This window comes from Eurosta solidaginis, chromosome 2, assembly GCF_040869045.1.
Source record: "Eurosta solidaginis isolate ZX-2024a chromosome 2, ASM4086904v1, whole genome shotgun sequence".
Classification (NCBI taxonomy): domain Eukaryota; kingdom Metazoa; phylum Arthropoda; class Insecta; order Diptera; family Tephritidae; genus Eurosta; species Eurosta solidaginis.
Genome location: NC_090320.1, coordinates 171893547 through 171906799, shown reverse-complemented (window position 1 = coordinate 171906799; position 13253 = coordinate 171893547). Strand labels below are relative to the sequence as shown.

Genomic DNA, 13253 nt, shown 5'->3' with positions numbered 1-13253 from the left:
CCTTGGGCGGTGCCACTTTCCTAGATGTTCTGGTCTCCGCGACGGCAACCCCCAACGGGTTTCATTCCCCAATGTTGCCAGGTCGCAAACCCCAATCTACCGGGTACCCCAATGCTTATCCAAGGACGCCCAGTCCCAGGGCCACAACAGCAGTTGCGTCCTGGCCTTCCTCAACCCAGGCGTAGTCACCCGTCACTTACTCCCAGAGTGGCGACGTCTACCACTATGCACTTCAGAATTCTACAGTTAAACTGTAATGGATTAACTCGGAAGATCACGGAGATAGTCGATTTCATGAAGCGGCACAACATCCGCATTGCTACGATTCAAGAGACTAAACTCACAGCAAGATCTGCATTGCAGACCTGTTCTGGGTATAATGTCCACAGAAAAGATCGCGAGAGCGGAAATGGAGGCGGCCTCGCGTTTATCATACACCACTCTGTGCAATATCATATATTTGATCCTGGCACCGACCGCAGAGACAGTGTCTTAGAACGTCAAGGATTATCTGTCCGGTCGGGCGATGCAAACCTAGAAATCATCAACATCTACATTCCTCCTGCTACCTGTTGCCCCAGTGTATACCGCCCTAATATCAGCGCCGTACTCACTGGCAACAATCGCATTATCTTAGGCGATTTCAATGCCCATCACGATCTATGGCATTCAAACTTGCGGGTGGGCAGTAGGGGTGAGATGTTGGCGGATCAAATAGAAGAAACAAAGTTCTGCACAATAAACGGAGACACCCCCACACGTATGGTAGGAATCTGTCACAGTTCGGCGGATATTTCAATCGTGAGCGCAGAACTCGTGAACTGCGTCAACTGGCAGCCGATGGTAACATTGGCATCCGACCACCTGCCCATACTTATTTCGCTCGAGCGTTCCGCCGACTTCATCGTTATATTTTTAAGTAAATGACGGGTTATAAACTGCAATTATAAACTGAACAGTATCCGACGAGCCTTGCAGATATTATGAAGGAACAAGGCGCATTTACTATTATTTATACTTAGATCAAGTAAAAATTCAAGCCTACCTACACAAAAAGATTCCCTAGTTCTACAAAGAAAAGACTACCTGCCTTAAAAATATACTCTCGCTTGAAACGTACCTGGGTTTGAGAAAACGACACTAACAGTTTTTTGTATCTAATAACCCTTCGAAAATCTACCTGCTAACTAACTGATATACGAATACCAGCAGGGTACTTAAGTATTAAATGAATATATTTACTTGAATGTTTATAACTTTTGTATTAGTCCATCGATTTTGATGAATGAAAGCTTATTTTTTTGTAATAAAACAGAGCTTAGAGAGAAAAAAATCTGGGTTTCTGAGGGGGCCCGCGATTTAGAGGTCCTACGACATTTTTTTTTAATACAGGAGAGTCTTTAGTTGTTCCATGTACAATTTTTAAGCCGAATTTCAAAAGCAACGAAAATCTGCATTTCGTTTTAATATTATAGTGAAGTGTGGAAAATAAAAATCTATATATATAAAAAGAAAGGCTAAAATGTGTGTTGATTGGTCGCCGGTGTTTGAAGAGATGCGTCGGTCGATTTTGTTCAAACTTTCACACAAGTTGCGTAAACCTCACGCGGTGGTTACTACAGGTACAGGGTCTCGAGATATAGGCCAAAACGTGGGCCAGTGAATGCCTAGACAGTTTTTATACAATATGGATATCAAATGAAAGCTGTTGATGAGTGCTTTGGTACAGAGTAATATATTATCCAGAGACGGACTGGGACTGGGATTAGGACTAGGACTGGGACTGAGACTCGGAGTGGGACTGGGACTGGAATAAAATACATACCACCCTCTGGGACAGGCAATAAGGGATGCAGAAGAATGAGAAGGAATTGAGAGAAGAGAAGAGAGAAGGAGATTGAGAAAGAGATAGAATGAGAAGAAGATGGAGATAGATGAAGCGAAAAAGACGGAGGGAGGAGTGAATAAAAGGATTAGGAAAAAGTGAAGAGGGGGGAGGGCAGATTCAAACGGAAAAATCATATTAAAATGTATGCAGATAGGCCAAATTTAGAGGACGACAACGTCTGCCGGGTCTTCTAGTAACCAGATATACACAAGCATCAATTTTGACAATACCTGCTCATGTACCTACGAACTATAAATACAGGACAAACGAAACAACAGATCAGAACGAAAATCGACACTGATGATGGCACAACGCCGAAACCGGTTTGTCTCAAAACCAAATTTGACAAGGGATGATGGAAAATCGTTCCAATATACATCGTTAATATACCATTTCATTTTCATGAAAGGTATAAGAAAGATCTGGCCTTTTATTCACAAAAATTGGTCCTTAGAGTTTAAAATCGCGCTCTTAGGGTGTAAATATAATCAACTGGTGGGTACAATTTTAGGCATAGAGCGTCTAAAGCATTACACATTTCTTGCGTAAAATTCAACAAGAAATTTGTAAAAATAAAGATGTGTAATATTAAACTTACATATATAGTGGTTAAAGTGTTGGCTACCATTTTGGTAGTAAATTTACGATTTTTGCTTTAGAGTGTACATAAGTTCTATTTGGTTAATCTCACCACAAAACGTTTAATGAAATAAAACAATAGTTGACGCGATTTACCTCCGAGTAGATTAAGACAGCATCTCCTCCAATTTGCTTCTTGCTACATATTTCATGCCGATTCCGAACGTCATCTGCAAGACAGATGAATTTTCCCCGGAAAGCTTTTCACTGCCGATGGGCGACTATTTTTATAAAAACTTTTTTCTAACTGAAAAAAACTTTTTTTTTTATAAACGCCATAAGTCGATCAAAAATCTTTTAAATCATTTAATGAGCACACAAATGCGTATATAATGTTCGATTTCGTCAAAATCTAAACTTCCTTATTTGTTTATTCGCTTTTGGTAAAAGTCCCGAAGTACTCACTTGAATTGAGTATACTCGATACCTTTTACTGAGTATGAGTACTAGTATCAATACTTTGATCGGAATATTTTAAAGGAGTACCGGTATTGATACTTTTTCTAAAAGTTTTATCACTAATAGTGCCGTTTGATTTTTTTAAGAAATGTATCTGTTTGTTAATGTGATGTGTATATATGTATGTTTATATGTTATGGCTCAATGGCTAGACGAATTTAATGTTGTCAATATTGTAAGTTTAGTAAAATATAAAATCAGTTTTACATGTTACATGTTAATTTGCCTGTATTTAATAACTTTGTTTTTCGTATTTTCGAAAATAAATTAGAATCCTGAGGAAGACGCGTCGAAACGCGTTGATTGAAATGAAAAAAGAGATTTTATTGAGATAAATCGGCAGAAAAGCTCCAAACAAAGCAACAAAAAGAATAAAACTTTTTTTGAAGTTTTAAATACAATAAAAATCAACAACTTTAAGCGGCTAAATAACTTGGCTCAAGGCTCGAAAATTATTTTTTTGAGTATGCGTAGTGGAACTTTTTTTCCTGAGCCCAAATCCTATCGAAAAATCGGTTAATAAATCGACCCAGTCTACTATACATATCTGTTACTTTTTTGACAAGTGTGCTGATGATATGTTGCTGTTGGCCATTGGTAGGATTAATGGTCAGCTCAAACAATTTCGAGATGTAACTGCAAAAATATGCCTCGAAGATTTAGGAGAATAAAATGGATATTGGCAGTATTCGGTGTTAATGAATCTGGAGCTCTGCGCTACTAGAACCTTCTGGTATAAGGCCGACTGAGCGGGAAAATTTTATAACCTTTGGTCCTGTAGCTTGAACGCAAAATTTTATCAATTTACTTTCGAATTGAGTTGTGCTATGAAAATCGCTGGCGGGTGTCGAAAAATCTTCATACATAACTTTCTTTCGAATAATCTAAAACGCATGTATCATCTCGTTTCTAATCAGCTTATAGTTGTAGTAGTTGGCAATAGTTAGTCTATGTTAAAATTTTTGCTGAAATTGTTCTCCCTGGTACAGGCCCGCCGTAAGCGGGCGTGCAAGGCGTGCACAGCACTCGTGCGCCACGTCCAAGGGGCGCCAAATCGAACGAAGTAATATTGAAAGTCAATTTCATAATAAATAGTCATCTACACTAAAGAACAAAAAAAAACTTACTAGATCGGACCATCTATTGATATCCGTTGAGAAACTTCGTCTGTCAGAAGGTGGAGGCGCCAATCCCCTCTTGATGGCGTCCCAACTCGATACAAATGGCTATCATTCGGTCGGTTTTATAGCTCCGTATCATGCTCAATTATCACGGAAATGTTCTGGCTCATTGATATTGGTATTTTTCTATTAAAGATGCAGTCGTTATGTTTCGTATCGCTAAAAATTAACTAATCATGCTTGGTAAATATTCTTTTCAAGCAGCACTACAAAACACCAAAAAATTAACACAACTACTCAGATTTACTTTCAGATATTGAAGGGATTGAACGCTCTGATAAAATAGGAGTTTTGTTTTAGACCACAAAAAATTAGTCTCGCCCCACGTTTTACATAGTTCGGTACTAAGCAGCAGTAGGGCGAAAAATTAATATTTTGATACTTTTGTCGCTATCTATATGAGGGATACTGATAGATTGCGACATGTGCTACGTACTCAATGGAGCATATTCATAGAAGGAATTTAGTTGGTGCTTAAAGGGCCAATTAAACTTCCCTAACCCTAACTCCATAGTCGTAACCACACCCATATCCCTAACCATCTCCATTGTGATCGATTAATGGCCATAACCTTAAACAGCTGACATTTTCATAAAAATGAGGAAAACGCAAAAAATGACAAACATATTCCACAAAAAATAAGTCTCTTAGTCAAAAATCATCCAAAACAATAAATAAAATATACAAAAAGTTAATAAATTCACCAACTCAAATATTTTTAGGTTATGGATATGGCGAAAAACCAATTGGTTGGCTATCATATGGTTATGGTTTTAGCGTTATGGCATGACACCATTAATCGATTACATTGATTTCCATAAGGTTGGTTCGATCAGCTGTTTTATCTGGTTATCTTAAAGTTAGTTGCAGCTTTTTTGACAGATAGCCCATAGGAAATTACGTCAAAAAGCTATCACTTACTTAAAGTTCTTAACTAGGTTTGACTATGAATATACCCCAATATATAATGAAAGTACTTACAATAACAAATAAAAACGAACGTTCCTTTGGAATTGTCTTTTTCTTTCATAAGTTGCGATTCTACCTGCACTGGGTACTATATTTCATTATTACAAATATTAGTACAAAATATTTGTTATATATTACCAAATATTAGTATTAAATCCGTTTTACTTGCAATAAAAAAAATTTACAATTCTATGTTTTTTACTTACACTACTTAGATTTTCGCTTTCAAAAATATCTTTGATTATATTGCTGACACAAAACTAAGTTAAATCCTTTAATTTACAATATTTTTTTTTATTTCACCAAACACTGATAAATCACATATCGATGGGTTACGGAGGTGCTACACATCAATATATATTGACACTATTGCCATCCACAACAAATATTTTATTGTGCTCCAAAAATAATGTCAGTACTGAACGTCGGACCCTTGCCTATGAAAGGCAGGACTGGCAAAGTTAGGGGAGTCCCTTGTTAAGCTTATTTCGCAGTTGGTCGGTTGGTTAAGTAGTTTTACATACATACATAAATAGTTCTTGTCGTGATGCGCATAGTGGATGAACCGTAACAATTACACCTTAAATTGCAATTACGTTGTTAAAAGTTCTTCAGAGGTGGATCCAGATATATTTATTGATAATCAAACTTTATTAGACTAATCTCAATAATTACTATGACTAACAAGATCATGCACAAAGACTTTGCCGTAAAGTATGTACTTATGTATATATTTTAATAATATTTCGTCGGTCAAATCAGCTAGGGGCGTAAAACAAGTACGGAAGTTAAGTTCGGGTAGAACCGAATATTATATACCCAGTTGACAGCTTCTATCGCCAATTAGTTTTAGTCCTTTTTTAACACTAAGTATAATCAAAACTGGGCATGTTATTAAAGGATATTGCCTACTTTTATTAGAAATATTCCCCTTTATAAAGGAATTAAGTGTGCCGAATTCATAAATGACAATCTTTCTTCCAGTTGTGGCTCCGGAAACAGACGAAGTATTATTCTATAAAGGGTAAGTACCACTCCCATTTTAAGATATTGTTTATTTATTCCCTTTCTTCTTCTTATTGTTTCATTTATTCATTTTCTTATTTTAAATACACTTTAGAAGTAAAATATCATGTTGTTTTTCACAAAGATATTGGCTATTCGCCGACGGTCCATTTAAATTTCTCTTATATAAAAGTGGGCGTGATCCTTCACAACGGCCCTAAAACCCCAATCAAAATAAATGTTTTATACCTATTTATTAAGATTTCTTTTCTTTTATATTCTATAATGAACAAAATTTAAAAAAAAATCTTTTTAAAGCAAAACTCAGTATAATATTGTCCCTTGACAGACTAACACGTTTCGGTTCTCATAGAAAACTAGCACAGAAAATCTGATACGTGTTAGTCTTCCATGGTAGCGGCGATATGCAATCAAAGGGCGCCATTATCGGTATTTGCACGCAGTCAAAAAACTGCCAGCGTTAACTCTGGTTAGCTAACTACCGCTAGCCCAGCTTGTATGATAGCTCTGGTTCTCAACCCAAAGTCCAAAGAACTTAAATTTAAACGTTTCACGGCATTAAAAAGTGATTTTTATACGACGCAAAATATATAATCAGCCCACCAAGGGTCAATACACTTATTTAACGTTTTTGAAGTTAAAATTCCTACAAAAACAAAATATTTCAGTGGGAAATTCTATCTTGTTTAATTTGCCTTGCTCGGTAATCTGCTTCGAAAAAAATAAACCAAAACTAGACTTCTTTTCACCTACCTGTATGAATGAATTGGTATTCCAACAGGGGCTTGAGGATCATTTCCCACACTTTCGATTATATCGCGGTAGTTATTGAAGCTTTTGATTATATTCTGGAAACCTTCTGAACTATTTATGGCACGCTTCATATACTCTTCTTTCCCAAAATATATAAGTGGCTTGTCATCATACATTCCTGATTCCAGAATTGTACGATCTATTTCATCAATATCGAATTGCTGACTGGCTGAATCCGCCGTACTTATGGCACCAACTCTGTTTCCTAGTTTATTGAGTATTGGCTTTTTGTTCTTTGTTCGTTTTCCTACTTTAGATCGTTTTTCAATTATTTGGGCTTGAGTTTTGTTTATAAACTCCTGCAGCTTTTTAGCTTTCAGTCTTTTAACACGAGACTTGCGCTCGTTGGCCGAGATATCTGTAACTATTACAATAAAATCATCAGTAGAAGATAAATACAATTTATGATTAAAACATCTGTAAGCATATACGCGTAATAAAGCTATATAGAATTTGACGGTTCGGTTAAACAACTTTTATTCAATTAAGCAATATTATAATACTAGCGTTTACCCGCGGCCCCGTCCGCAAGAAGAAATTAAAATATATGGGCTATTCACGTTAACCTGCTTATCAAGTTATCTGTTTAAAAATTATTTTTGTCAATGTATTTTACTTTGGTAATATAGTAAAAACATAACTAAATGAGCTGATAATCTGAAAGGCACGTTTACGTGAATAGTACAATACAGTTTTTTCGAATTAAAAAAATACATTTTGTTTTTAAGTTAAATTAATTGATATGACAGGGGTGAAGGAATTACTATTCATAGAACAAAGTAGTGAAACTACAATTAGCTAAAACCAAAGAGAATTTTTTAGATGAAAATAGTGTTGCTTTTTCGAGTATTTCGATGGTTAAAATATTAAAAAAAGTGTAATTTTAGTTATAAAAGTTCATTAGAGGATTCATTTAAAAAAATCAAAAATAGAACGAAAAAGCTGTATTAGATATTAAAGATAAAACATAACGAATTTTAATAACGAATAATTTTCAGAAAATCCATGGCCATAAAAGCTCATAATTTAGAAAGACATATGTGCTGAAGTATCGGCTTCGAAGGGTCATTAATCGATCCCGGAAGGGTTCCAAAATTTTATCAAAATAGTCACGAAAAAGCCTCGGAATGATCCCGATGGGATCCCAGACATATCCCGAAAACCATAAAGAAATTATCCCTGAGAGTTCCCCAAATGATCTGGAAATAGTCCCGAAATGACTCTGACGGGATTCCGGACGGATCGCGAAAACTATACAAGAAAGATACCAGAAGGTTCCCCAAATTACCCCGGAATAATCACGAAATTACCCTGACGGGATCTAGAAGGATACCGAAACTGTCTTGAAATAACCCCGAAAACTATCTACAAGTTATCGCGAAAAAGTCCCCAAATTACCCTGACGGGATCCCGGACGGATCGGGAAAATCATCCAGAAATGATGCTGGAAGGGTCCCAAAATCATCCCAAAATTGCACTAACGGGATCCTGAAAACCATCCAGAAATTATGCCGGAAGGATCTTCAAATAATCCCGAAATGACCCTGACGGGATCCCGAAAGTCATCCAGAAATGATACCGGAACGATCCCCAAATGATCCCGCAATAGTCACGAAACAACTCCGACGTGATCCCGGACGTATCCCGAAAATCATTCAGAAATTATCCCGGAAGGGTCCCAAAATGATTCCGAAATAGTCCCGAAAAGCTCCCGTAATAATCCCGACGAGATGCCGGGCGGATTCCGAAAAAAATTCAGAAATGATCCCGTAAAAGTCCCGAAATGACCCTGACATAGTCCAGAAAAAGTCCCGAAATTACCCCGACGGGATGCCGGACGGATCCCGAAAGCTACCCAGAAATGATCCCGGAAGGGTCCCAAACTGATACCGAAAAGCTCCCGATATGACCCCGACGGGATCGCGGACGGATCCCGAAAACCATCCGGAATTGATATCTGAAGGGTACGCAAATGATACCGAAATAGTGTCACTGGTGTCACTGCTCACTTTGTAAGCACTCGACTTATTTGACCTATTGAGTTTGTAATATTGGTGAAGGTCAGTAAATGTAGTTATAATGTGTAAAAATTATTAAAAAGTAATTGTTCGAAGGGTCGTGAGGCCCCTCCCCCCTTTCCATTATGGAAAAAAAATTCGCCAATAGACTATTATCCCAGCAGAATTTATTCATGCGCTTCTCTAAACTTCATTTTTGATGCGCTACCTTTTCACTTCCAAAAACGCTGAAAGATAGGCATTTAGCAAAGTGCTCCGTATTCGCTACCTAACATGCAGAAAATCAGCAAGCGCTAATTTGCTTATATGTTTCGGCCATTTTGTTTTATTTTCATTTCGAGTTCAGCAGTCGAAGATTGAGTTTTTTGCACGTGCGTGTTTGTCGCGATTTCATTTATTAATAAAAATAAATAAATCTTAGTATTGTAATAAAATATGTGCGGTGTTTATGAAAATATAAACTAAATTGGAAATTTGCCAAAAACTTAAAAATCAGATTGGTATATATAAAAATATAGAAGTGGGAGCTTTCCAGAATAATACAAACTCTTGCTGGCTTGGTTTTCATCATATTTTTATCTTTTTGGAGGTGAGTAGAGTGAATTTCAGTTGAATCCGTTTTGCTATAGATCCAATTTGCATTTTAATTCTTGTATTGAATATTCATTTTGCAGAGCACACCTTGCATCAAAAACCACACATTGCGTCGTAGTTTGGCCTTTTCTAGGTGAGCAAAGTGCATTCTATAAGTACCGCATGGAATAAATCTCATTGCACCACGTATAATGAAATTTTCATTTTGCAGAGAACTAGTTGTACCAGACAGGTAAAATGAGTTATGCGTTTTTGGGCTATAGCAAAAGGCATTTCAAGCGACTTGTAGCCAAAGAATTGATTAGTATCAAAACCGTAGATGAGGAAGCTTCAAAAGATTCAACAAATAGCCCTGAATTATGCACAGATAAAGAAAATTCCGATGCCAGTGAAATTATTGTTCCGGAAAATGCAGAATTTGAGATGCTTGTTATGGAACCGCCATTCAATATTTTCACGGGATTTAAGGAATGGATGGTGAACCATAAAATAAGACGAGTCGCTGCAGAAGATATGCTTCATTTGTTAAACAAATCTGGTCTTAATGTCCCTAATTCAACAAGTGGTCTTTTTGTAAAACAATCTATTCAGACGCGTGTAGTAAAACCTGGGGAATATTTTCATTATGGGATAGAGGAGGGCATTCAAAAATGTTTGCAGTTGAAAGTCCCTCTAGATCAAAACAGTTTAGAGTTGGACATTGGTATCGATGGTCTTCCCCTATATAAAAGTTCCTCAAGTTCATTATGGCCAATTCTTGGATCAGTAGCAAACCATACCAATATGTCTCCATTTCTAATTGGATGCTACATGGGGAAAAAAAACCCGAAGATATTAACGATTTCCTATTTGATTTTGTGCAGGAGTTTTTGATTTTAAAGGAAAGAGGTATTGAGCTGGGATCTTCTACAGTTTTTATTAGACTACGAGCAATTATATGCGATGCTCCCGCTCGTGCTTTCGTTAGCGGAACTGTAGGTCATACTTCTGCCACTGGATGCTCCAAGATCAGATGATCAAAGAACAGATATAGCAGATATTAAAACCATTTTGTCTCAGCAGCTTGAACTTCTAAAGGAACTAAAAACAGAGATATTAGCAATCAAACAAAAGATGGCAAACCAAGATGTGGTTATCGAAAAATTGATGAAGAGAGTCTTACCAAACACATCAAATTTAACAATTCTTCGGTTCAAAACGATTGAAGAGATTAAGTATGCAGGCAAAATTTTATCACAGTACTCTCGAGATGAATTGGTATTACGCAACGTTAACCTCTTCATATCACAACTTTTAGCTAAATAGGTATTTAATATAATTTCAGGTCGCATACGTACGCACTACTGTTCGTAAGCATAAATTTCTACAAACATGTATTTAACGTTAAAACTCTACTTCCATTTAACAGGTGCAGTTCATGGTCCCGATATGGATTTTTCTAAATTTGACAGTGAAATGCGAAAGGGGGTCCGATCCCTAATCCAACCAGTAATATTTTCTTTTGTAATACATACATATGTAAACTAAACTAAAACTAGAAGTATTTATTTGGCATCTGAAAGTCAACTTTATTCATATTTATTCCATTTTTAAGTTAAAAATAAATGTACATTAACATAAAGTAATTTAATAAATTCCAGTGTACTTATGTAAAATGAAAAGACAAAACGGACAATTTGAAGCATAAACTTAATTATTTATATGTATTTATTTTCACCATTTCTTATACTTATAAATCTCAATAATCTATTTTTTTTATTGATTAAACAAAAGACAACCGTAAATTCTTCGCTAACCGTAAGAAGTTAAAGGTTTATGAACTAAAAATGAATTTAAATATACACTAAACTTATGTTCATTTAAACAATTCATATCCTTGTTCTTATTCAACTTCGTATCGTAAATAGAAAAGCAGTTTTAAGACGTAAGCAGTTCGCAAGAAAACACTCAAGAAATTCTAGGTCAAAAATAAAAAAGTTCCTTGAGCGCTTTCCTGTGAATTCTATTTAGCCCAATACGGGGACCCCAATACGCATCTGCCTCTCATTATTATATGCCAAAAAAGATGCGCCTCTAGGCCGCAGTACTAGTTGCGTAGTCGGTGCGCATCACTCCTGCATAATTAGTCGCTTAATCGATGCGCATCACTCCTGCATTTTTGGTTGATTATTTAGGGCGCATCCTTCACGCGACTCGTGAAGCGTTCTACCTGCGCAGCATTCATAAGAAAGTGATGCGCCGATTTCCAATGACATGCCAATGTTAAAAGAGGCGTAATGAGCTACATACACGATGCGCTTCATTGCATCTACGAAGGGCTGCTAAAGCGCTTCCGATGCGGTATTCCGCCTATAGGGATCTATCTGTGTCCCAAATTTCATCAAAATCCGTGTAGCCCTTCTGGCATTATTCCGTCATAAAGACGAAAAAATACTATAATTAAATTATAACTGTTCCTAGAGGGCGGGGACCTCCCCTCCCCCCCTTTCGAAAAATATAGCTGGTAGATCCTTGTAGACTATTGGCTATATGTGTACCAAATTTCATCCAGCCGTTCTTGCGTGATTGAGTTACAAAGGCAAACGTCTGGACATCCAAACCAGACCTGTTAAATTTGAATTAGCATTAGTAATCAATTAATTAGATGCCTTTTTTAATGGCCAATGATTATTTCAATTGTTTTCCGAAAAAAGCAATTACTAATTGATTACCATTAGAAAAAAATCAATGATTTTTTCTGATAGATTTTTTTTTTAATTTTTTTTTATTATTTTTGATTATTTTTTCCGCTTGGTTGAAAGAAAAATTCTCCTTTGTTGCATCCACGGAATAATTTCTACATACAAGTACATTCTAAGATGCAATAGTAAATCGTAAGCGCTTATCGAGGCGAATATATACATGCACCATATAGGGCGAATGGTATATGAGCGTTGATCTAAACATATTCTCCGGTAAGTATACACGCATATGCATATTTTACTACAATCATTATATAAAATAATGTAATGGATCCAAAACGGCGGTTTTTCTAATTGCCAAACAATATGTAAAAAAATGTTGGATTCATAGGTTGGCGTTCAAAAGCTTTCATTTAGCAACGATCCTTTATGGTTTCATCCTTAAGTCTAGCCAATTTTGTTATATCCAAAATAAATATATCCACTATTTTGGATAACGTTATGGCTATGCACTGATTATTTTGTACATACAAGTACATTGGTGGATGTAACGGTATATCGTGAGCGCTTATCTAGGCATATGGGTACATACATACCCACCTACAAATTATCGTGTCTATAGATGTATCCGACGAATACCTTGCGGGGGAGTGCGTATTGTTTTACGACAAAACAATATGCTCAAATAATATGTATGAGTAATACTACTTAGGTTGATAGCTTCACTTCCAACTGGAGCGATCCTCTAAGTTGTCATTCATCATCATGATCAGTTGTCCAACCAAAGGTTGTTATATCCCACAGCTGTTTGCATTGTGTGTTGTTAAGCGTCAGTTAATAGCGATCTTAAACTGCTCATACAGTGATTTTCTTACTGTGATCTCCAAACTATTTTCACTGCCTCCGTCTGTTTAATCAATTTTACTTTAACTTATAATGTCTTGCAATTTTGTTAACTGCCAATTGAAAGGTGATACCGAGCGTT

At 36.3% G+C, this 13253-nt stretch overlaps 1 protein-coding gene across 2 annotated transcripts in view; it reads right to left on the bottom strand.

Annotated features, from left to right (window-relative positions):
• PolrMT (mitochondrial RNA polymerase) overlaps positions 1 to 13253 on the bottom strand; it is a 576158-nt gene that overhangs the window by 428757 nt on the left and 134148 nt on the right. Inside the window, exon 3 of one of the 2 annotated variants that reach the window (XM_067766430.1) lies at positions 6916 to 7333. In XM_067766430.1, coding sequence (XP_067622531.1) covers positions 6916 to 7333 — 418 coding nt within the window. Of the gene's footprint in view, positions 1 to 6915; positions 7340 to 13253 lie in introns of both variants that reach the window. The other variant, XM_067766429.1, reaches the window with a different exon arrangement.